We start from the raw sequence: 22,545 nt of genomic DNA on the forward strand, positions 1-22,545 counted from the left end.
GATTTGGGCTCTTTGTGTGTTGTCGGTTGCGTCACTTATACGATTATACCTATAGAAGTTAGTTATATATGATAATTGAACTTGATCAATAATCTAATAATAGCTTTCAAATGATCCTAAGCTTGTTAAAATTAGTTAAGCCATATCCGAGAAAAGTGAGCGTATAGAACAAAATGTACGGTTTGCCACCAGAGGAAATTGTCTAGATAGCTGTGTAGTGTCGGTAGTAGGTCTCAACTGGCTAGGAATAACATTACGTCCAGCTGTCCCAATGGTATAAGTCCACCGAACAGGTGTGGCATCCGATGGAATGATTTGAACCTATTTATTGATCCACTGGTTTCCAGTTCCATGTCGTAAAAGGCCACTAAACGTGGAGCTCAAAACTCCGTGTCACAGTTACTAACTACTTGAAGAGACAGACAGAAAATATTTACCGTATAACCAGTCTTCGCCGACCGATTGCAGGATTCTGGTCAGAGATCTGACTGAACATTGCAAAATCAACTATCACATAACTACTATTCAGCGTACTGAGTATTTTTCGTAAGCGATTACGGTACTTCGTATCATCTGTCATACTTCATATGTAACTGTCCCGCATTGACGCAACTACGTATCCGTTCTTCTCGTTCAATGGCACCCTACACCGATCGCTCGTTATAGTATCGCCAGGTTGTAGCAGCTCATAGTACTCAACACTCTTTTAGGTCCCAGCAGATGCACAACATGACCTTTAAGCCATGAATATTCGGCCATGGGTTGTTGATGTTGAGGTCGATCGTAACAATTGACCGGGCCTAGCGTAGTATTTTTTTTTCTTGGGGTTATCATAGAATATCCAATAGGAAAGAATTGTATCACTGAATATAAAGACTGGAACGCGCAAAAGTTGGTCGACAAAAAAATGTCTTCACAATTCATGATAAAAAATCTTCTTATTTTTTTGGCAGTTCAGTTCATATATTTAAAAGAAAAAATGTTCGTTTATTCATTTGGTTTGGTTAATCCGAACTACCGTGCCTTCTGCTTAACTCCTTCCATTAAATTTTGTACAGTGGTCTCATCGACCTTATTGGCCGCCAAACGCCAGTTAGATTTAAAATGCTGCTCGTTTTCCATGGATTTATTAGTTTTTTTTTCGATAATCAATTGACCAAGGCCCAATACCGTTCGATAGGGCAGAGTTCTGGGCTGTTGGGAGGGTTGTGGTCTTTGAGTACCACAAAAACGTTGTTCGCATCGTACCACTCGATTGCCTTTTTTCCATAGTGGCAGCTCGCCAAATCCGGCCAGAACAGCACAGGTCTATTATGTTTTTTCAGGAACGATAGCAGCCGTTTTTTCAGGCACTCCTGGACGTAGATCTTTTGGTCGATTGTTCCCGTTGTGATGAGAATGCCGCTTTTTAGACCACGCGTGCATATGACCTGCCAGATGAGGTATTTTTTCGGGAACTTCGATAGTTTGATGGTGTTGATATTTTCGGACGCCTTCCCTTTTCCTGATGCGGTATAAAACTTCTGTTCCGGAATCTGCTTGAAATCCGCCTTTACATAACACACAGTCGAACTTTGTGAGCATAGTCGTATACAACTTTCGGGACCGCTGCTTTGCGGACGTGTTTTATTTATAATCTCGGTTTGCCACCTTCACCTTCTTTAAAGTCGATAGCCCGGCTCGTTTCTTGGCCCACTGCACAGTAGTATGGAAGACTTTCAGCTTGCCAGCGACGTCCCGGATGGAGACGTTAGGATTCCGTCGTCGCTGCCACGTCCGGATTACGATTGCCGCCGCTTCCAAGCTTCCTAGCGGTCGACAGATGCTCCCCAAACACTTTTAAAACGTTGATCACGGTCGATTTGGCTACCTCCAGTAATTCTCTTGCAGCGCGAGCGAAATTTTGACACACTGCTTTTCTTGCTTGGACGCCATTTTAAACACTGGAGAACAAATGATGAAAACTTATCAAAGCAACCAGTGTTGGTGATTGCCGAAAATTTGACAGAAGCTGCTCGATATTTATCAATATTGTGTACAACATTTTCAATCCGGTAGAAGATGCTACAAGAACTCGTGTCTTTCAATGCATGAACCGTGAGAGAATTTTTGTACAATTCTTCGCTCTACTTTATACTCTGAGTATTTCACGGCCCTTAAAAAAGGCGGGTGGGTAATGTCAGAGACATAACTGGATGTCGTGAATACGAAAACAACTGACATGTTCCGAAACACTTCCGAATATCAATTAGTTGATCAATTGTATGAATTATGCAAGTATTCCCTTTATCCACATTTTTCGCAAAAACAAAGAAGGCTTCACTTGATCTCGATTACTGTGAGTTTCACACAGCGAAACGTGCAAAAATCTAACCAAACTGTTCTAGATTTGCACTAAACTGACGATATTTACTTTCGATTTGCGAGCAAGAAATCCTAATAGTTCTTTAGAAAACCATTAGAACGGATGATTTTGTGTAATGTTTTCCACCGTTATTTTTTCACCAATGCAAATGACTGACAGTTATGACGTAATCGCTCTTGCCGAAAGCGAAACTAGCTTTGCAAACGACACAAAATACATTTGCTCGCAGTGGCGGCGGTAGAATCCAAACTGATCCAATTTTTGTTAAGAGGTTTCTTTTTACGTGATTTCGTCTGTAGCTTTTTCACTAATGGGCGGTCCTAACGGATATAAAAACAGCAGCATATAGAATTTTAATTTCGATTATTTCATTTAGGATTTGTATTTCATTTAAAGAAACTATCAGGATATTGTACGGGATTCATTCCTGCCTTTCAGAAGGAAACTCACTACGATATTAAACACTATTCGGAACATTTTCTCGAACGATTTGTTGTACGGCAGCATATATTTTGTTCTCTTCTTCAGAACGCGTTCTGATTGGCTGGTGTTGACATGGGTTAAATGAGACAGGTTCTTCAATAGTATACTATTGATATACTTCAATAATGTTGCTATACACGTTTAAGTTGAAAAATTTTGATGCTATTAGTAGTTAGATTATATAAATTCTTTCACAGATCACTGAGCCATCAAAAAGAGACGGATATCATCGCGACAACAAAAACCCGGCATGGCTCATTTAACATGGAATCGACACCAGTTCGAGAACGAATTTCTCTCGATGATATTTCTGAGAATCAAACATCGGCACGCTGCTGTGGGGATCCTCTCTGAAAAGTTGTCTTCAGAAGAGTTGTTGAACTAATCATTGCGCACAATTTAGCTCAACCAAGCTTTTCCATATGAGTTACCAGTTAAAAATTATGATTGTTTTTTCATCAAAATTAGTCGAGCTTCAAATATCAATATTCATTAGATGCCAGAGCGATAAAAATTTATCGTATGCGGTTCCTGGAAGGAAGCTTGACTAGTTTTTGATGAAAAAGCAATCATAACTTTTTACTGGTAGCTCATATGAAAAAGCTTGGTTGGGCAAAATTGTGCACAATGATAAGTTCAACAACTCTTCTGAAGACAACTTTTCCGTAGAACGTTTCACAAAAAAGTTAGAATAAAAAAAAAGTGATTTTTCAAGAGCCACCCTACTTTTATTGGGGGAAATTGATGTAACTCGATCAAATGAAAAGCTAGAGAGGTGCTTTTTTCACCAAAGTTGCTCAAAATAAAATTTTCCACAACTTTATTGTACAACAAAATCATTTTCGAGTTCAATTCATAATGTTAGATTTCAGATTTCAATCTAAATGAGGACCACCCTAGTAACTTTTTTCATCAAAAGGAGCACCATTTGATCACAGACAACTTTTGTGAAGACACCAAATACAAAAAACTAATATTTAATAGTGAAAATATTTTTGTCACGCTAATTTCCCGTTTCGGACCAACAAATCGAGATAAAGAGCTAAGACATGATTTTACCAAGCAATTCAGTCCGACTTTAAACTTTATCATATCCCATTCAGTATCTTTTTTTTTATAAACGAAATAAAAATAAACTTTTGATCAAAGTTTCACGGCAGTCGCCTTCCGCCACAACCGATGTTCAATCCGTTTCTTTTTTTTTACTTTGTTCGAGTATAACTTCTAACAGCTTCTGGAATCCGCTATAAAGCGATCAATTACAGATCACTGAAAATGGTCCGGCGGGACACTGGAAGCCAAGAGAAATAGCATCATCATGCCACACCAGTTCCGCAATGTATGTGCCGTGCTCTTCTTCTGTTCTGTGAACTTGGGAAGGAACGAGAAAAAAAGTCACCCTGCGCCGTCGTCATCGTCGTCGTCGTCGTCGTTAGCCAAGTGTGACATTTTTCCAACAATTTTCCACTTGTTCGCATCTCTCTACCGTGATGCCAGCCGACCGACCGACCAGAACCACTTCGGGCTGTGTCATGGATAATATTTTCATCGATAAGGATCAAACTTGGTGATAAGCGTAACTGTCGGGTGTGTGGAAAACCCGCCCCTTTCTATTTTGATGACTTGCTCGTCGTGTGTCATCGCATCGAAAGGCAATCATAGATCGGGAGCCGTCGTGGCTTCTTTTTGAGTGAGGGAACGGGGTGGGGAGTTGTTTTAATCACGTATGGAGGGGTACCTTTTCTGTGACAGCTTGTTTCGTCTTCTCGGGATTATAACGCTTCAAGAAACGAGTTCTCGATGGTACCCATGCATGCCCGTGACAGAGACGTGGGTTGATTCCGGATTACGAGAAAGAAAGCCGAGGTTGTTAAAACGTGACAAATTGCTGTAGACAATTTCCTACCGGTCAGTGATTCCCGGAGGATATCATTATCTGCCCGAAAAGAGTTTCGTTTTTGTGCTCCGTTTTTTTGTTTTGTTTTTCGTTGTGTGCAAGCGTGCATGAGAAAAAAAAAACGTGAGCACTCACCTCGATGAACTCCACCGCTATCGGGTCCTCGAAGACGGCATGTCGTACCGCAAGGACCCACCGTTGGATGAACTGGACCACACGCCGTTTGCACGTCATAAAGTACTCCCGGTCTTCCTCGCTGGACGTCCGGAGGTCCACCTCGGCATCGGCATGAAAGTGACTGGCCAGTTCGTCGATCAGAATCGGCGTCGGCATGAACACGATGTGGGTCAGGAGAAAATCGTCCAGAAACGGATCGTTTGGTCCCACCTGACCGCCCAGTCTTGTCTCCAGCAGGTGTTCCAGCATTTTTTGCGGTGTGCCAGACATCACAGTGTACCTGAGGGAAAGCGTTCGGTGGGAAATATCAAATAATATCGGAAAACAGTTAGAAAATAAGTGAAAGCAAAATTATTTAACTAGTGCCTACATAATAGAATGGTATTAGAATACTAAACTTTTGTTATGATATGACATGCAGTTGTAGAAAAGTTCTAATTGAATGAGTTAACAATACGTGAGGTTTAATTCTTGCGAATTGAACTTTCAGAGCAACAAACGAAGGAAGTAGAATAAAATAATCGCTGATGTTTGAAGCAAGCTAATGTAATCTCTCTCTTCTTCTTATTAAACCAACGCATTTTTTTCTGTTTTAACACGTATTTCATTATCTGTAAACATCTCTTGGATGTGTATTGATACAGTATTTTCCTTAAGAAATCCTCATGTAATCGGTCAGCTCCGATGCAACTGCTTATTTATCTCAGTGTTTTTCGAAACATCGAGAAGAAACTAGTAGCCTATCCGAAAAGCACTCATGGGGAAGCAGAGATGCCAGATCTGCAGATTTGTCTGTAAATCTGCAGATTTTGTATCTAGTGCTGCCGACATTTTTTCTTGTGCAGACTTTTGCAGACTTTTGAAAATCTAGTTTTTCGCAGACTTTCGTTAAAAGTTACAAAGTTTTGAAATTGTCGCGACCTTTTTTTTTGCTTGCCAAATCAGTTTTGCGTATCATACTTTATAGAGAAATGGCTACCAGCAAGACATACTTGCTGACTGCAGATTTTTTCGGATATACAGACTTTTTCAACCCTGTCTGAAGATATTTGATAGTTTTACCTGGCATCTCTGTGCGGAAGATAGTTTGGGTCATTTTGCCCGAGTCTTCTGCGATAGCTCAAATGATTGAAATTAGAGCTGTGCGCCGCCGCGCCACGCCGCCGCCGCCGATAATTTCGACACGCCGCCAATTTAAGAAAAAGATGATCAGCGCGCCGGTTATCACATTTTAATCCTGCCGCCGATAATATTACATCAGCCGAAAAAATGATTTTATCAATGTGGAAAATTGTTTACAGTTTTCATGGAAATTCATTGAAAATTACAGTACAGTTACTTTCCTCCTACTTATACTGAAAATCAGTACTACCGATGTCAACCGAAGCCAATGTCATTTGATTCAAAGCCTATTTTCTGTCTTTATTTAAAAGGTTTTGAGCTATTGGTACATTAGCGGTCGCGACATCTGAAAATGAAAAATGGAACCAAGAAAAGGAGGGTTCTTCCGAAAAAAAAATAATGTTAGGTTTTTTCCGATTAACATTTTTTTTAGAAACCAGTGTAGTGTTGATTTCTCAGGTACTAGAATGTTTAGTGATCGAGTACCATTTATTTTGGATACTTTATTTGTTATTTCCGGGCATTTGAAAAATGGTATTGAACAAAATTTCATGATCCATTCTAAATAAACGTTAGTTTTCGCACAATAGATTAAGATCAACGTTACCAACTCAAAGTAAAAACATTTTCTTCTACTATGACTTTTCAAATGAATTTACCCGTTTTTATAAGAAATCGTTACCAATGTTGAAGTAAATAAAATTTGAATTTGTTAATTTGATATTATTTTTGATATCTGAATGAATTTGAGCGCCAAATCGATTTTATGTTAATTACATATTATTTTTTGAGTTGATAAAACGATTTTTATACATGATAATTATCAACTATGTAAAAAGCGATTTGGAAAATAGTTCCGAATAAAACTTCATATTTCTTGCTCATAATAAAAAAAACCCTTGTATATGAATGAAATATTTATTTAAACAATAGTCAACCATCTCCAAATATCGCACTTATATTCATCTCAATTTCTCCTCTAATTCGATGCATTCGAAAACATTTACCATCTCCATTCACTACGTTGGCTTTAATGGATCACATAAACATTAGGATCGTTGATTGTAGGTCGACAAAACAATAAGATAGAGAAATTGTCCTATGTGAATCAATATTAAAATTTTTAATATGTTTATAATTGATTACGCGCCGCCTCCGCCGCCGATGTTTTCAGGAAATAGCGTCACGCCGATTCGCCGCCGCCGCTGGTCAAAAAGACATTTCAGCCGCCGATGTTGACAATTTTGATCGGCGCACAGCTCTAATTGAAATGTAGAAGAAATTTGTAAATAAATGAGTAAGGAGTGCATCGAAAATGAACTATCAACATACATTTGTGTTGTACGCATGTATTTGTGATGATTTTTTATGCTCAGATCACAGCATGCTGTGCGTTTGGCTGTCAGCTTCCATTTGTTTATTTGTTTGTGCGGTTGAAATTCTGTGTTTTCAAAATGTCGCGTATTAAAAAGGTTCTGGACACATGACTAAGTGAGAAGGGTATTATTATGCGAAAATTTGCGAAGCGGTTTGGAATTCATCATGCCAGTGTTAAAACCATCATTAATAAGTTTGTGGAACACTATTCATTGGATGAGCTACCAGGAAGAGGCAGAAAATCCGGTACTTCTAATCAGAAACTGGACCAGAAAGTGGCATCTCTAATCATGAAGAACAAATCAATGTCAATACGTGATTTGGTCAAAAATTAAGGAACGAATGTCGGTGATCCAGCGTATCAAGAGGCGAAATCACCTGAAGACCTACAAGAAGCAGAAAATCTCGAAACAAAGGGTAGAACAGAAGAAGCGAGCAGCAACCTGGTCCCGAAAATTGTATTCGCGTCTTTTGCAGTGTCCGGATGAATGCGTTTTTGATGGACGACGAGACTTATGTAAAGGAAGACTCAAAAACCCTTCCAGGTCCACAATACTTTACTGTCGTCGTTGGGGATAATGTGAGCGATTCGAACAGGTCGATTCAAGTGGAGAAATTCGGTCGAAAGGTACTGGTATGGCAAGTAATATGTTCCCGTGGTTTGAAGTCAACCATTTTTTACACTACCGGAACTATAAATGCAGAAATGTATTGATCTGAGTGTCTCCAGAAGAGATTGCTGCCTTTATATAAGAAGCATAGTACACCTCCACTGTTTTGGCCGGGTTTAGCTTCGGCTCACTATGCCAAAACCACTCTCAATTGGCTTGTGGAAAAGGGTATAAATTTCGTTGAGAAAAATATCAATCCACCAAATTGCCCTCAGCTTTGACCCATCGAACATTACTGGGCAATCGTGAAGAGAGTCTTCAAAAAGACTGGTGAGGCAGCTGGGAACGTGTAGGAGTTCAACAAAATTTGGGCTCAAGCGTCCAAAAAATGCGATGCATCACTTGTCCGGAATTTGATGATGACCGTTCGATCAAAAGTTCGAAAATGCGTGAAGGAATAACTTAAATTTCATCCGGTTTTCATTATGCTCAAGTTTGACCTCGTACAATAAAGGATCAATTTTTAGTTCGAAACAAATATAGTTTTTTATCATAATTTGAAAGAAAAATTTATGCATAGCTTATTTTCGATACACTCCTTAGATAAATAGAGTATTACAAATATTGATGACATTTCTCAACGTTGAAAAATATAAGCGACGCTTTCGAGGAACCAAGGCTGAACTTACCATAAAAAATTCAGGTCAGTCTGAGCACGATCAGTCAAGTTGCAATATTATTTTTACAAGCGCAAACCTTCTGCCTAACGCAACATAAAACAGAAACAATAAGAGTGACGATTGGTTAAAAATGATTTTCCCGAAAAACAATTTCTTTTTGAGTTTTGTTTTCAAGTGAAACGTGTCTGTTTGGGAAACAGTACCGGTTTCATAAGGTGCACTGTCGAACATCCAATAAGGGAGAAAGCTTCGACTCATCAAAGTGGGAATCTGATTTTTTGGTGATTTCAACACTGAATTACATGAACTATGCAATTGAAGCCTTATGAAATTGGTCATGAAGATAACAGAAATTGAGTCCCTCAAGAGGATAAATCTTGGATTGTCGACACTGATTTGTAAACATTTTTTAGAAGTTTGTTAGAAGTTTTATAGAAGCTTTGTAGATGCTTTGTAGAATGTTTTGCGTAGTAGTTTTGTACAAGTTTTGTAGAAGTTTTGTAGAAGCTTTGTAGAATTTGTAGAAGTTATTTTCAAACTTTTGTGAAAGTTTTCCGGAAGTTTTTTACAAGTTTAGTACAAATTTTAAAGAAGTTTTTTACACGATCGGTAGAAATTCTTTAAAAGTTGAATAGATATTTGTAGAGGATTTGAAAAAGTTTCATACAAGTTTTGTAGAAGTTTCGAAGAAGTTTTATGTAAATTTGTATAAGCTGTGGAAAAGCCTTAGACAAATTCTGTGAAGGTTTTCGAGAAGTTTTGTAGTTTTTGAGAAGTTTTGCAGAAGTTTTGTAGAAGTTGTTTAAAGATGTTTTGTGAAAGTTTTGCAAGATGTTTAGTTGATGTTTTGCAAAAGTTTTGTAGAAGTTTGGCAGAAATTTTGTAAATGTTTGGTAGAAATTTTGTAGAAGCTTTGAAAAAGTTTCATAGCATCAAGTTGTGGAAAAGTTTTGAAAAAGTTTTGAAAAGCTCCTGTAGAAGTTTTGTAAAGTTTTATAGAAGTTTAAATGTTTTTCAGAAGCTTTGTAGAAGTTTCGTTGAATTTTTGTAAGGTTCTGTAAAAAACTGAAAAATGTGGAGAAATTGTGTAGAAGTTTCGGAGAAGTTTTTTATAGCTTTTGTTGAAGCTTTGGAGAGGTTTTGTAGAAGTTTCGTTGAAGTTTTGTAAGGTTCTGTAAAAAAAAACTCTGCAAAATGTGGAGAAGCTATGTAGAATTTTCGGAGAAGTTTTTTATACGTTTTGTATAAGTTTCGATGAAGCTTTGGAGAGGTTTTGTAGAAGTTTTGTGGAAGCTTTGAAGAAGTGATTTCATTTGAGTTTGGTCGTAAAGACAACAGAAATTAGGTCCCTCAAGAGGACAAAGCTTGGATCGTCACTCGTTTTGTATAAGTTTTATACAAGCTTTGTACTAGTTTTGTACAAGTTCTGAACAAGTTTCGAACATGTTCTGTATGAGTTTTATATAAATTTGGGAGAAGTTTTGTAGAAACTTTGTAGAAGTTTTGTAGAAGCTATGAAGCATGTTTTGTGAAAGTTTTTTAGCAGTTTCGTTTAAGTTCTGCAGTAGTTTAGTTGAAGTTATGCAGAAATTTTGTAGAAGCTTTGTTTAAGTTTTTTTAGAAGTTGAGTAGAAGTTTTAGAGAAGTCTGGTAGAAATGTCATAGATACTTGCAGAGTTCTCGTACAGGTTTTGTGTGAGTTTATAAGTTTTGCAGAAGTTTTGGAGAAATTCGGTAAATGTTTTTTCGAAAGTTATTTTGGAGTTTTATTCAAGTTTTATAGAAGTTATGTGGAAGTTTCGAAGAAGCTTTGTAAAAACGAAATATTGTACAAGTTTTGGTGATGTTTTGTAGAAATTTGGAGAAGTTTTGTAAAGGTTTTGTGAAAGTTTGGTAGAAATTCTGAAAAAGGTTGGCGTGTTTTTATAAGCTTTGGAGAAGTTCTTAAATATATTTAGTAATAATATGCATAAATTTACCTAAATATTCTTTAAATGTAAAAAAAGTTTGAATAAATTTGTTTAAGCTGTTTCACCGTAAAAAATATCGAAAAAATGATTTTTGATTCAAATTATCCCTTACTTCCCCCTGAAGTTTTGTAGTAGTTTAGTAGAAGTTTCCTACAAGTTTTGGAGAGGTTATGTAGTGGTTTTGTAAAATGTTTCTTGAAATTTTCTAGAAGTTTTGAATAGGTTATGTAGAAGTTTTGTAGAAGTTTATTGGAAGTTTTGTGGAAGTATTGTAGAAGCTTTTTGAAAGTTTTTGTAGAACTTTTATAGAAGTTTTGGAGATGTTTTGGCGAAGTTTTGTAGAAGCTCTATGGAAGTTTTGAAGAAGTTTTGGAGAAGTGTTTTTTTATTTTGTCGAAATTTGGCATAAGTTTTATTGAAGTTTTGAAGAAGCTTTAGAGAAGTTGCTTAGAATTTAGGGAGGGGTTTTGTAGAAGCGTTTTGGAAATATTGAAGAAGTTTGGTAGAAATTTCAGAAAGTTTTTTAGAAGTTTTGTAGAATTTTTGTGGAAGTTTTGTAGAAGTTGTTGTTGCGACGCTTTCGAGGAACCAAGGCTGAACTGGCCATAAAAATAATTCATGTCAGTCTGAGCACGATCAGTCAAGTTTCAATACTTTTTTACAAGTTCAAAACATCTGCTTAACGCTACCCAGAACAGAAAGAAAAAGGGTGAATACGTTTTGTAGAAGTTTTATAGAAGTGTTATAGAAGTTTTTTAGATGTTTTTTTAAATTTTAGTGGAAGTTTTGTAAAAATTGTGTATAAACTTTGCAGGAGTTTTGCACAAGCTTTGCAGAAATTGGAGAGATTAGATGTTCGAAAACTCTTTCGTTGAAGTTTTCTGAAGATATGTAGAGGATTGTAAGAATTTTTGCAGAAATTTTTCAGAAATTTTGTAGAAGTTCTGTAGAAGTTGTGAAGAAATTTCGTAGATGTTTAGTGGAAGATTCGTGTAAAGTCAGAGAAGCTGTATAGAAGTTTCGGCGATTTTTTGTGAAATTTGTTGTTATCGTTTTCGTTGCTGCAGTCATTATCAATGCGACTCTTATTGTCATTGTACCAGTTCCGAAGAAGTTTTTTTTTAGTTTGGAGAAGTTTTGTTGACGTTTTGTAGGAACTTTTTAGAGCTATTGTAAATGTTTCCTAAAAATTTTGTACAAGTTATGAACACATTTTATAAAAGTTACAGTAGGTATTTTGTAAAAGTTCAACAGAAGTTTGTAGAGGACTTAGAGAAGTTTTGTGGAAGATTTCAAGAAGTTTTGGAAAAGTTTTGTTGAAGTTTTGTATAAGTTTTGAGTTTTGAGAAGTTTTTGAAAGTTTTGTGAAAATACTGTGGATGCTTCATAAAAGTTTTGTGTGGTTGTGTAAAAGTTTTTCAAGAGTTTTATAAAAGTTTTTTTAGAAATTTTGTAGACGTTTTGTACGAGCTTTTTAAAGGTGTTTTTTTTAAGTTTCCTAGAAGTTTTGTACATTTTTATAGCAGTTTTAGTCTAAATTTTCTGGGATATCAGTAGGAATCGTGTAAAAGTTCAACAGAAGTTTGTGGAGGATTTGAAAAAGTTTTATACAAATTTTGTAGAGATTTCGTGGAAGGTTTGAAGAAGTTTCATATAAATTTCGCATAATATTCTGAGAAATTTTCGAAAAGTTTTTAAAGGTTTTGTAGAAGTTTTATAAAAGTTTTTGTCAAAGTTTTTTGAATTTTAGAAGAAATTCTGTAAAAATTCCATAGAAGTTTGAAGAGGATTTAAAGATGCTTTGTAATAGTTTCGAAGAAGTTTTATATACTTTTCGTATAAGTTTCTAAGAAGTTTTTGAAAGTTTTGTGAATGTTTTATGAAAGTTTTGTTTGATAAAAGTTTTGTATAAATTTTGAAAAATAATTGTAAAAGTTGTGTAGAGGTTTTGGACAAGTTCTGAAAAGATTTTTAGAAGTATTGTGAAGTTTCATAGAAGTTTTGTAGAAATTTTTCATATTTTTTGTATAAGTTTTGCAAAGATTTTGTAGATATTTTAAGATGTTTAATGTGTTTAATGTGATTGTTTTATAGTTGTGGAAAAGTGCTGAACAAGTTTTGTAGAAATTTTGGAAAGTTTTGGAAAAATTGTGTAAATTTTTTCAAGAGTTTTATAAAAGTTTTTTTAGAAGTTTTGTAGACGTTTTGTACGAGCTTTTCAAAGGTGTTTTTTTTTTAGTTTCCTAGAAGTTTTGTAAATTTTTTATAGCAGTTTTTGTCTAAATTTTCTGGGATATCAGCAGGAATCATGTAAAACTTCAACAGAAGTTTGTGGAGGATTTGAAGAAGTTTTATAAAAATTTTGTAGAGATTTTGTAGAAGGTTTGAAGAAGTAAGTTTCGCAGAATATCCTGAGAAATTTTCGAAAAGTTTGGTAAGGGTTTTATAGAAGTTTTATAAAGTTTTTGTCATAGGTTTTTAGAACTTCAGTAGAAATTCTGTAAAAGTTCAATAGAAGTTTGAAGAGGATTTGAAGATGCTTTGTAAAAATTTTGAAGAAGTTTTATATAAGTTTCTAAGAAGTTTTGGAAAAGTTTTCGAGAGGTTTTGTAGAAGTTTTTGAAAGTTTTGTGAATGTTTTATGAAGGTTTTGTTTGATAAAAGTTTTGTATAAATTTTGAAAAATAATTGAAGAAGTTATGGAGAGGCTGTAAACAAGTTCTGTAAAGATTTTTAGAAGTTTAGTGAAGTTTCATAGAAGTTTTGTAGAAATTTTTCATATTTTTTGTAGAAGCTTTGCAAAGGTTTTGTAGATATTTTGGAGATGTTTAATGTGTTGGAACCATAGAAGGTGTGGTAAAGTGCTGAACAAGTTTTGTAGAAATTTTGGAAAGTTTTGGAAAAATTGTGTAAATTTTTTCAAGAGTTTTATAAAAGTTTTTTTTAGAAGTTTTGTTGACGTTTTGTAGGAGCTTTGTAAAAGTTTTTTTTGAAGTTTCCTAGAAGTTTTGTAAATTTTTTATAGCAGTTTTTGTCTGAATTTTCTGGGATATCAGTAGGAATCGTGTAAAAGTTCAACCGAAGTTTGAGGAGGATTTGAAGAAGTTTTAAACAAATTTTGTAGAGATTTTTTGGAAGGTTAGAAGAAGTTTCATATAAGTTTCGCAAAATATTCTGAGAAATTTTCGAAAAGTTCTGTAGAAGTTTTTAAAAGTTTTGTGGGAATATTGTGGATATTTTACGAAAGTTTTGAAATTTTTGTGTAGAAGTTTTGAAAAGGTTTTGTAAAGTTTCATAGAAGTTTTTCAGGTGTTTTGAAGAAGTTTTGTAAGATGTTTTGTAGATGTTTGTTAGAAATTTTGTAAAAGCTTAATAGAAGTTGTGGAAAAGTTTTGAGCAAGTTTAGTAAAGGTTTTGTTGAAGTTTTGTAAAAGTTCAATAGAAGTTTGTAGACGATTTGAAGATGTTTTGTAAAAGTTTTGTAGAAGTTCTATTAAAGTTTTGTATAAGTTTTTAAGAAGTTTTCGAAAAGTTTTGTAAAAATTATCGAGAAGTTTTGTATAAGTTTTTGAAAGTTATGTGAAAATTTTGTTAATGTTTTACAAAAGTTTTGTTTGGTAGAAGTGGTGGAGATGCTTTAGACAAGTTTTGTAAAGTTTAGTAGAAGGTTTGTGAAAATTTTGGTGGAAGCTTTGCAAAGGTTTTGTAGAAATTTTGGAGATGTTTAATGTGTTTAATGTGAATGTTTTATAGAAGTTGTGGAAAGAAAAGAAAGAAGTTTTGTAAATATTTAGACAAATTTTGTAAAAGTCTTTCAGGAGTTTTCGTAGAAGTTTTGTTGACGTTTTGTAGGAGCTTTGTAAAAGTTTTTTTTTTCTAATTTCCTAGTAGTTTTGTACATATTTTATAGCAGTTTTTGTCTAACTTTCTGTGGCTTTAGTAGTAATTGTGTAAAAGATCAACAGAAGTTTGTGGAGAATATTCTGAGAAGTTTTCGAAAAGCTCTGTAGAAATTTTTAAAAGTTTTGTGGGAATTTTGTGGATGTTTTACAAAAGTTTTGTAGAAGTTATGAAAAGTTTGTAGAAGTTGGGGAGCAGCTTCAAACAAGTTTTGTGAAGTTTTGTAAAAATTTTGTAGAAGTTTCATATAGGTTTTGTAAGATAGTTTGCAAAAGTTTTGAAGATGTTTGTTATAAATTTTGTAAATGTTTTATAGAAGTTGTAGAGAAGTTTTTAACAAGTTTTGTAAAGATTCTGTAGATTTTTTCAAAAATTTTCAAGGAAGTTTTATAAAGGTTTTTAAGAAGTATTGGAGAAATTTCAGAAAAGTTGAATTTCGTAGAAAAGTTTTTGTAGAAGTTGGAGAGAAGCTTTAAACAAGTGATTGTTATAAATTTTGTAAAAGTTTTATAGAAGTTGTAGAGAAATTTTTACGAGTTTTATAGAGATTCTGTAGAATCTCTTTTAATTTTTTACGGAAGTTTTATAAAGGTTATTCAGAAGTATTGGAGAAATTTCGCAGAACAGTTTTTGTAGAAGTTGGGGAGAAGTTTTAAACAAGTTTTGTAAAAATTTTGTAGAATATTAATAGAGGTTTTGTAAGATGATTTGCAAAAGTAGTATTTGTAGATGTTTGTTATACATTTTGTAAATGTTTTATAGTAGTTGTAAAGAAGTTTTTAAAAAGTTTTGTAAAGATTCTGTAGATTTTTTAAAAAATGTTTATGGAAGTTTTATAAAGGTTTTTCAGAAGTATTGGAGAAATTTCGTAGAAGTAGAATTTCGTAGTTTTTGTAGAAGTTGGAGAGAAGCTTTAAACAAGTTTTGTAGAAGTTTTGTGAAGTTTTGTAAAAAATTTGTAGAAGTTTTATAGAAGTTATGAAGGATGATTTGCAAATGTTTTGAAGATGTTTGTTATACATTATGTGAAAATTTTATAGAAGTTGCAGAGAAATTTTGACAAGTTTTATAAAGAATCTGTAGAAGTTTTTAGAAATTTTTATGAAAGTTTTATAAAGGTTTTTCAGAAGTATTGGAGAAATTTCGTAGAAGTAGAATTTCGTTGCACAGTTTTTGTAGAAGTTGGGGGGAAGCTTTAAACAAGTTTTGTAAAAATTTTGTAGAAGTTTCATAGAGATTTTGTAAGATGATTTGCAAAAGTAGTATTTGTAGATGTTTGTTATAGATTTTGTAAAAGTTTTACAGAAGTTGTAGAGAAGTTTTTAACAAGTTTTGTAAAGATTCTGTAAAATTTTCTAAACATTTTCATGTAAGTTTTATAATGGTTTTTTAGAAGTATTGGAGAAATTTCGTAGAAGTAGAATTTCGTAGAAAAGTTTTTGTAGAAGTTGGAGAGAAACTTTAAACAAGTTTTGTAGAAGTTTTGTAAAAATTTCGTAGAAGTTTCATAGAGGTTTTGTAAGATGATTTGCAAAAGTTTTGTACATCTTTGTTATAAATTTTGTAAACGTTTTATAGAAGTGCTAGAGAAGTTTTTAACAAGTTTTGTAAAAGTTCTGTAGTATTTTTTTGTAGATTTTTATAGAAGCTTTATAAAAAAATTTCAGAAGTATTGGAGGAATTTCGTAGAAGTTTTATAAGGTTTTGCAGAAAGTTTCGCATAAGTTTTTTTACTGGTTTTGTACTAGTTTTATATGTGTTTTTGTAGAAGTTGTTGAGAAGTTTTGTAGGTTAAGTTTTGTAGATGACAAGTAATAATTTTATGTAGCTGCATACGTAAATCATGCACGTAATTCATTGCACAACGATCCCTTTCAAAACCAGTCGATTGGTAGCCATCGGAGGGAGAGCATGAACTTATGCAGGGAACTTACAATATCTTCCACTCTGCGTAGGGCCGAAGCTAATCCTATTCAATCATGTTCATGTTTTTTTTAATATACACTAATTTACAAGCCATGTTGAATTGTATTTCGAATACATTTGAAAAAAAAAAACTACCAAGAAATGACTTCATGACCACGATCAACATCGGGATAGTGCAAACTACAGTGCTGCTCAGTAAGTACGTGATTCACTGGTTCAACCAACCGGGTAATCAGAAAGATTCAAGTCTGGTGAGTAAGTCGCAGAACTTCTCAGTGGAACACTTACAAAGTGTAACAAATCGCGTTTTCTGTATATGATGGATCTCAGTCATGGAAAAAAGGTGTGTTAATTTTTTCTGTCATCTGTTCTGTTCCTCACTAACAAGTTTGATTCTGAAGCTACGATATTTATTAAATGATTATTTTACTTGTTCTCAGCTTAAAAATCAACAACATCCGTATTAATTGCAATCTAATCAAACTTTCGCAATTATTCTTCAAAAAAGAAACAAAACAAGATTGGAAAGTTTGTCAAAGACAATTGTTGACAGTCTACCATTGAGTTTTGTGCTGTTTCCAAATATTTGCCAATCATCTTATTCCACGTGCCACTGACTTACGGTAGCCAATCTCCGGAGCAATGAAATTTAGCACCCTCATAATCACAGGTTCCCAGAAATTTCTCAGGTAAAACAGGTAAAAGGCACGTGGCAGAAAGAATATTTAATTTCTTAATTACAGCCTTCACGCCCGCTCTCGTTAAGGAAGTTGTTGACCGATTCCCGGTAAAACAAATCGAACAAATGTCATCCTCTCAACTTCTGTCAACACACCGAGCGTCTTTCGCGCCGAATGGCTCCAGCACGGGATCGGATTTGCTGCTCGGTAAACCCCGCCGATGAAAAGGACTTTGCGGTGGTGAAAGGCAGTGTTTTTTTTCCGTCGCCTACTATTCGACAACTACTTCCTTGTAAATTTTCTCGCCTTTTCAGCGGGCGAATGAAAAAACTTTTGTCGTTCCGGTGGGCGAAGTAGCCTGGCAGGAGGGCAATTATAATTAATTTTAATGATATGAAAACAAGCGACACGGAAAGTAGCTTAGCGTGGTCGGTCGGTGGGTGTTTGGTAACTTTAAAGCTGTTGGTAATTGTTGTTGTTGTTATTGTTAGTCGCAATGGGCCGGAAAGCGCAATTAAATAAATGACCGTGCGAACTGAAAGACATGCAGCGAAAGAAACACAGAGCATAGAAAGAAAAACAAGCGAGCGAATAGTGATTTTGGTTCTAGATGAGAGCCTACTTGAAAGCCGAGTGTCCTCGCTGTTTTGCGACCCGTTCCAGGATTAGTACGTCCTTGCCGTGTTCCTGCAATCGCAGCGTGTTGGCCTCGACATCTCGCAGGATGCGATTGAAGTGTTCTTTATCCACGCGCAGCAAGTGACTGTTATTCTCTTTGAGCACGATTGTCGCCGCTCTGGATTTGGCGGTTTGCAGGCAAGTACAAACAAACAAAAAAATAGAAGCACAGTGTTAGGGTTAATTGTTATGTAAATTAGGCTGAATTCCAAGGCGTTTGGTAATTGGATCCCTTCCGGTGAAAGCCCCCCTTCGGCAAATTAATTGCATGTTACTACTACAAATTGGATTACGGGCCTACGAGTTACTCGATAATTAGTGAAAAGTGATTATTTTGCTACGATCGAAAATTCGCCCCAATCCTTCTTTCCGTAGCTTTCCACTGTTGGCCCGTCTTACCTGGGAGCATCGTTGATGAGGGCCAATTTTCCGAAATCATCTCCTTCCTTGAGCGTCGCCACCGTTCCCTTGCCGTGGATTACGACATCCACGGAACCCTTGAGCAGAATGTACCAGGATCGACCTTCGTCACCTTGGTTGAACACTGGGAGTGAGAGAAAGAAGCAAAAGAGAATGGTTCTTATTTTTTGTTTTTGGCAAATTTCTGTTATGTTTAGTATTTCTTATAATATTATTACGAGCAGTATTGTGATATGTTTAATTGATTATAATAGCTTCATAGACCATAGATTCAGCGCAACAAAATGAGAAATTAACTGCAAGTGTTAGAGATGTATAAGCTCAAGTGAACGAGTGATTGCATAATTGAAAAGTGTTTAGCTTAGAAACACCATTTAAGTATTTTTGTCTTTCTCATAAAGAAAGGCTGTGTGTGACTAATAATGTCACTCAATTTTCTCAGAGATGGCTGAATCGATTTTCACTTGAATCCGACTTCCGATTCCGGAATTACAAGGAAATATGTGCAAATTTATTAAAAAATGTCCTCTCAATTTTCTTGGAAATTTCTCAACCGATTTTCGCAAACTAAGAAGCAAATAAAAAGTCTTAAAATAGTTAAGAAATTCCCCGGAAAGTTGATCCAGATCTGACTTCCGGATCCGGAATTATGGTGAGATTAGTAAAAATATCAATTTCATGAGTATTTTTTCACAAGCGATGGCGAAACGAGGTGCACATTTCTATAAAATGTATTGCTAAATTCTTCCAATTGGCAGATCTTATTAGTTAGTGAACATATAAAACAACTTTGGGACTACTAGTCTCCGGTTTCGGCCTCCGAAAGCACCGAAAATAGTGAAAAAGATCTTCAAAAAACGGAACTCACTTCGATTTCTTAGCAATAGTTAAACCGATTGTCACGAGTCATGATTCAAATTAAAGTTCTCATTGTCTTTAAATATACTGTGAAATTTTATCCAGATCCGACCTCCGGTTTCGAAATTATAGGGCGATGAGTGCTAAAAAACATTCAAATCGTCATTCGAAATGACGATGCAAAACTGGTACGCGGCGGTACGTGCGGTTTTGCTCCGTTCGCTGCGTGCTTTGTTCAATTTCGTATTGCGTGCAGGGTTGCCACGTTGAAGTTTATATTTTTCAGGTGAATAAAAATGTAAATTACTAATTCTTTTATTCAATTTGTACCTATTTATTAGTGTTATTACAAAATCATGATAACGATGCTTTTCTTTAAAAGTACACTTATCGAAACATTCGACACAGTTCATCGAACTGAGCAATGTATGTGTGTGTGCCACTCATAAAATAAAACCTGTCTTAATCCACCTAGTGGTGTAATGATGCCTTTCTCATATTACTTATATTTTCCAAAATTTCACTGGAAGATTCTGTCAAGAAATTTTGTTTTCTATCTTTTACGTATATAAAAATGGATGTAAGTTTGTATGTTTGTAACGCCATAACTTCGGAACTTCTAAACGGATTGCCACCAAACTTGGCACAGGTACTTCTTGCATTTTAGAGATGGTTTAGGAAGTATTTTTATAGGGGAGGGAACGTAGCAAGTGTCATTGACAGAGGGGGGGTATGAAAAAATTCATATAACTTGACGAGAATCGATACGTTTTGAAGACCATAGGAACATTTTGCATACCTTAGATATGACTATACGGGGGGTGCATGTAGTAAGTGCCTTTAAAAAGGGGGGTGTAATGTTTAAAACGGCATAACTCCGAAACTACTGAGCGGATTGCCACCAAATTTGGCACAGATATTTCTTGCTCTTCTGAGATGGTCATAAGGGTATTATAATGAGGGAGCGAGCGTAGTAAGTGTTCTTAACAGGAAGGGTTCATGAAAAATTTTGTCTAGTTTGACGAGAATCGATACTTTTTAAAAACCATAGAGACATTTTGCATATACTAGATACGGTTATTTGGGGGGGGTGGATGTAGCAAGTGCCTTTAAAAAGGGGGGTGTAATGTTTGTTATGGCATTACTCCGGAACAACTTAACGGATTGCTATCAAACCTGGCACATATACTTCCTGTCTTTTCAGAGATAGTTATAAGAATTTTATGGGGGAGGGAGCGTAGCAAGTGTTATCAACAGGGGGGTTATGAAAAAATTCATATAACTTGACGAAAATCGATATTTTTTAAAGACCTTAAAAACATTTCTCATACCTAAGATATGAATACGAGGTCTGTTCAAAAAGTACCCGGAATTCTCATTTTTCTAAAAAAATATTTATTTATTCGTCTACATCTATATGGTCCCCTTCAAAGTAATCCCCCCTAGATATAATATACTTATGCCAGCGTTTTTTCCCGTCTTCGAAACACCCCTGATAGTCACTTTTTGTAATGCTCTGTAGCACTCTCAGCGATACTGCCTTTATCTCTTCAATCGATGAAAAACGCTGTCCTTTCATGGGTCTCTTCAACTTTGGGAACAGGAAAAAGTCACACGGAGCGATATCTGGTGAATAAGGAGGTTGGGGCATGATTAAAGTCTTGTTTTTAGCCAGTTTTTTTCAGCAGTTTTGGAACGAATTTTGCTGCCACTCGTTTCATGCCCAAAACATTTGAAAAACTATGATGGCATGAGCCAACTGATATGCCAACTTCATCAGCAACTTCTCTAATAGTGATTCGGCGATCATCCATAATCATTTTTCCATTTTTCCCACATTTTCATCGATTATTGACGTGCTGGGTCAACCGGAGCGTTCGTCGTCTTCAACGTCTTCACGGCCATCTTGGAAACGCTTATACCACTCGTAAACACTTGTTTTTTTTTTCATAGCAGACTCACCGTAGGCTCTCTGTAACATTTCACACACTTGGTTACACTTTATTTCATTTTTCACGCAAAATTTAATACAAATTCTTTGACTCTTCAATTCTTCCTTTGTTTAAACTAACAAAAATCGCCGAGCTCAAAAAAACACGTCTACACCAGCCGCTACAAGACAGAATGTAAACAATGAATACAGCTGAAAATTTCACCATACATTAGGGACATATGTACCAACACAATAAAAAAAAATTTGACCACCGGACTCTCCAGACGCGCGCAATTAAAAAATTCCGGGAACTTTTTGAACAGACCTCGTATATGGGGGATGGATGTAGTGTCTTTGAATAGGGGGTGTATTGTTCGAAATTACTTAACGGATTGCTATCAAACTTGGCCCATGTTCTTCTTGCTCTTTAGATATGATTATAAATTTTTTTCATGGAGGAAGGGAGCGTAGCAAGTGTCCTTAACAAAGGGGGTTATTTAAAAAAATTATCCAATTTGACGTGAATCAGTACTTTTCGAAGACCATAGATACTTTTTGCACAACTTAGATATGATTATAAGGATATTCGATGGGGATGAGGGTGTAGTCAGTGCTTCAAAAAAGGAGTGTAATGTTGGTAACGGTATAACTCCGGAACTACTACACGAATTGTTATAAAACGGCACAGGTATTCCTTGCTCCTTAGAAATAGTCATATAATTATTTTTATAGGGGAGGAAGCGTAGCAAATATCATTAACAGGGGGAGTCATGAGAAAATTCACAAAATTTAACTAGAATCGATAATTTTTGAAGACCATGCAAACATTTTCCAGACCTTAGATATGGCATATATGGGGGTGGATGTAGCCAGTGCCTGTAGAAAGGGGATCAAATCGATCAAATCATCTCTGAGAAAATGTGAGTGAGTCTCGTTTTAAAGTTTTTGATCACTATTTCCGGTACTACTGGAACCGGGAACTTGGAACCAGTGTGTCCGAAGTCGGTGCGTTTAGTAAGTAACTAATATAGCCGACAAGTTGAATTAGTTTTAAGACAAATCTAGAAGAATTTTACCCTTTTTTGCATCGTCGCTCTAAATGACGGTGTGCAATTTTAAACACACTTTACCCCATAAAAGCATGATGAAATTCAATAGCAACTAAGAGATTTTTTATTTTATGAGTTACATTATTTGACACATACTTACACACATACATACACACTTAACCTTCCGGGCCAATTTTCACTAGTCAATTGCATAAACTTTATATATGAGAAAGGCAATAACTGTACTCTTATAGAAAAGCATCGTTATCATGATTTTGTAATAATACTAACAAGTAGGAACAAATTGAATAAAAGATATACAAATTTACATATTTTTCGCCTGAACAAGATAGATTTAAATATGGCAACCCTGCACGCTATACGAAATTGAGAAAAAGCACGCTGCGAACGGAGCAAAT

The 22,545-nt window shown here is 35.2% G+C and overlaps 1 protein-coding gene across 5 annotated transcripts in view; it reads right to left on the reverse strand.

Annotated features, from left to right (window-relative positions):
• Nucleotides 1-22,545, reverse strand: part of LOC131436797 (rap guanine nucleotide exchange factor 4) — a 446,791-nt gene that overhangs the window by 57,553 nt on the left and 366,693 nt on the right. For 4 of the 5 annotated variants that reach the window (XM_058605715.1, XM_058605718.1, XM_058605719.1 and 1 more), the window contains 3 exons: nt 18,266-18,410; nt 17,811-17,984; nt 4,881-5,202 (listed from right to left, as the gene is read on the reverse strand). In XM_058605715.1, the coding sequence (XP_058461698.1) occupies nt 4,881-5,202; nt 17,811-17,984; nt 18,266-18,410 (641 nt within the window). The remainder of the gene's footprint in view (nt 1-4,880; nt 5,203-17,810; nt 17,985-18,265; nt 18,411-22,545) is intronic. The other variant, XM_058605717.1, reaches the window with a different exon arrangement.

The sequence above is a fragment of the Malaya genurostris genome, chromosome 3 (assembly GCF_030247185.1).
Source record: "Malaya genurostris strain Urasoe2022 chromosome 3, Malgen_1.1, whole genome shotgun sequence".
NCBI classification, from domain to species: Eukaryota; Metazoa; Arthropoda; class Insecta; order Diptera; family Culicidae; genus Malaya; species Malaya genurostris.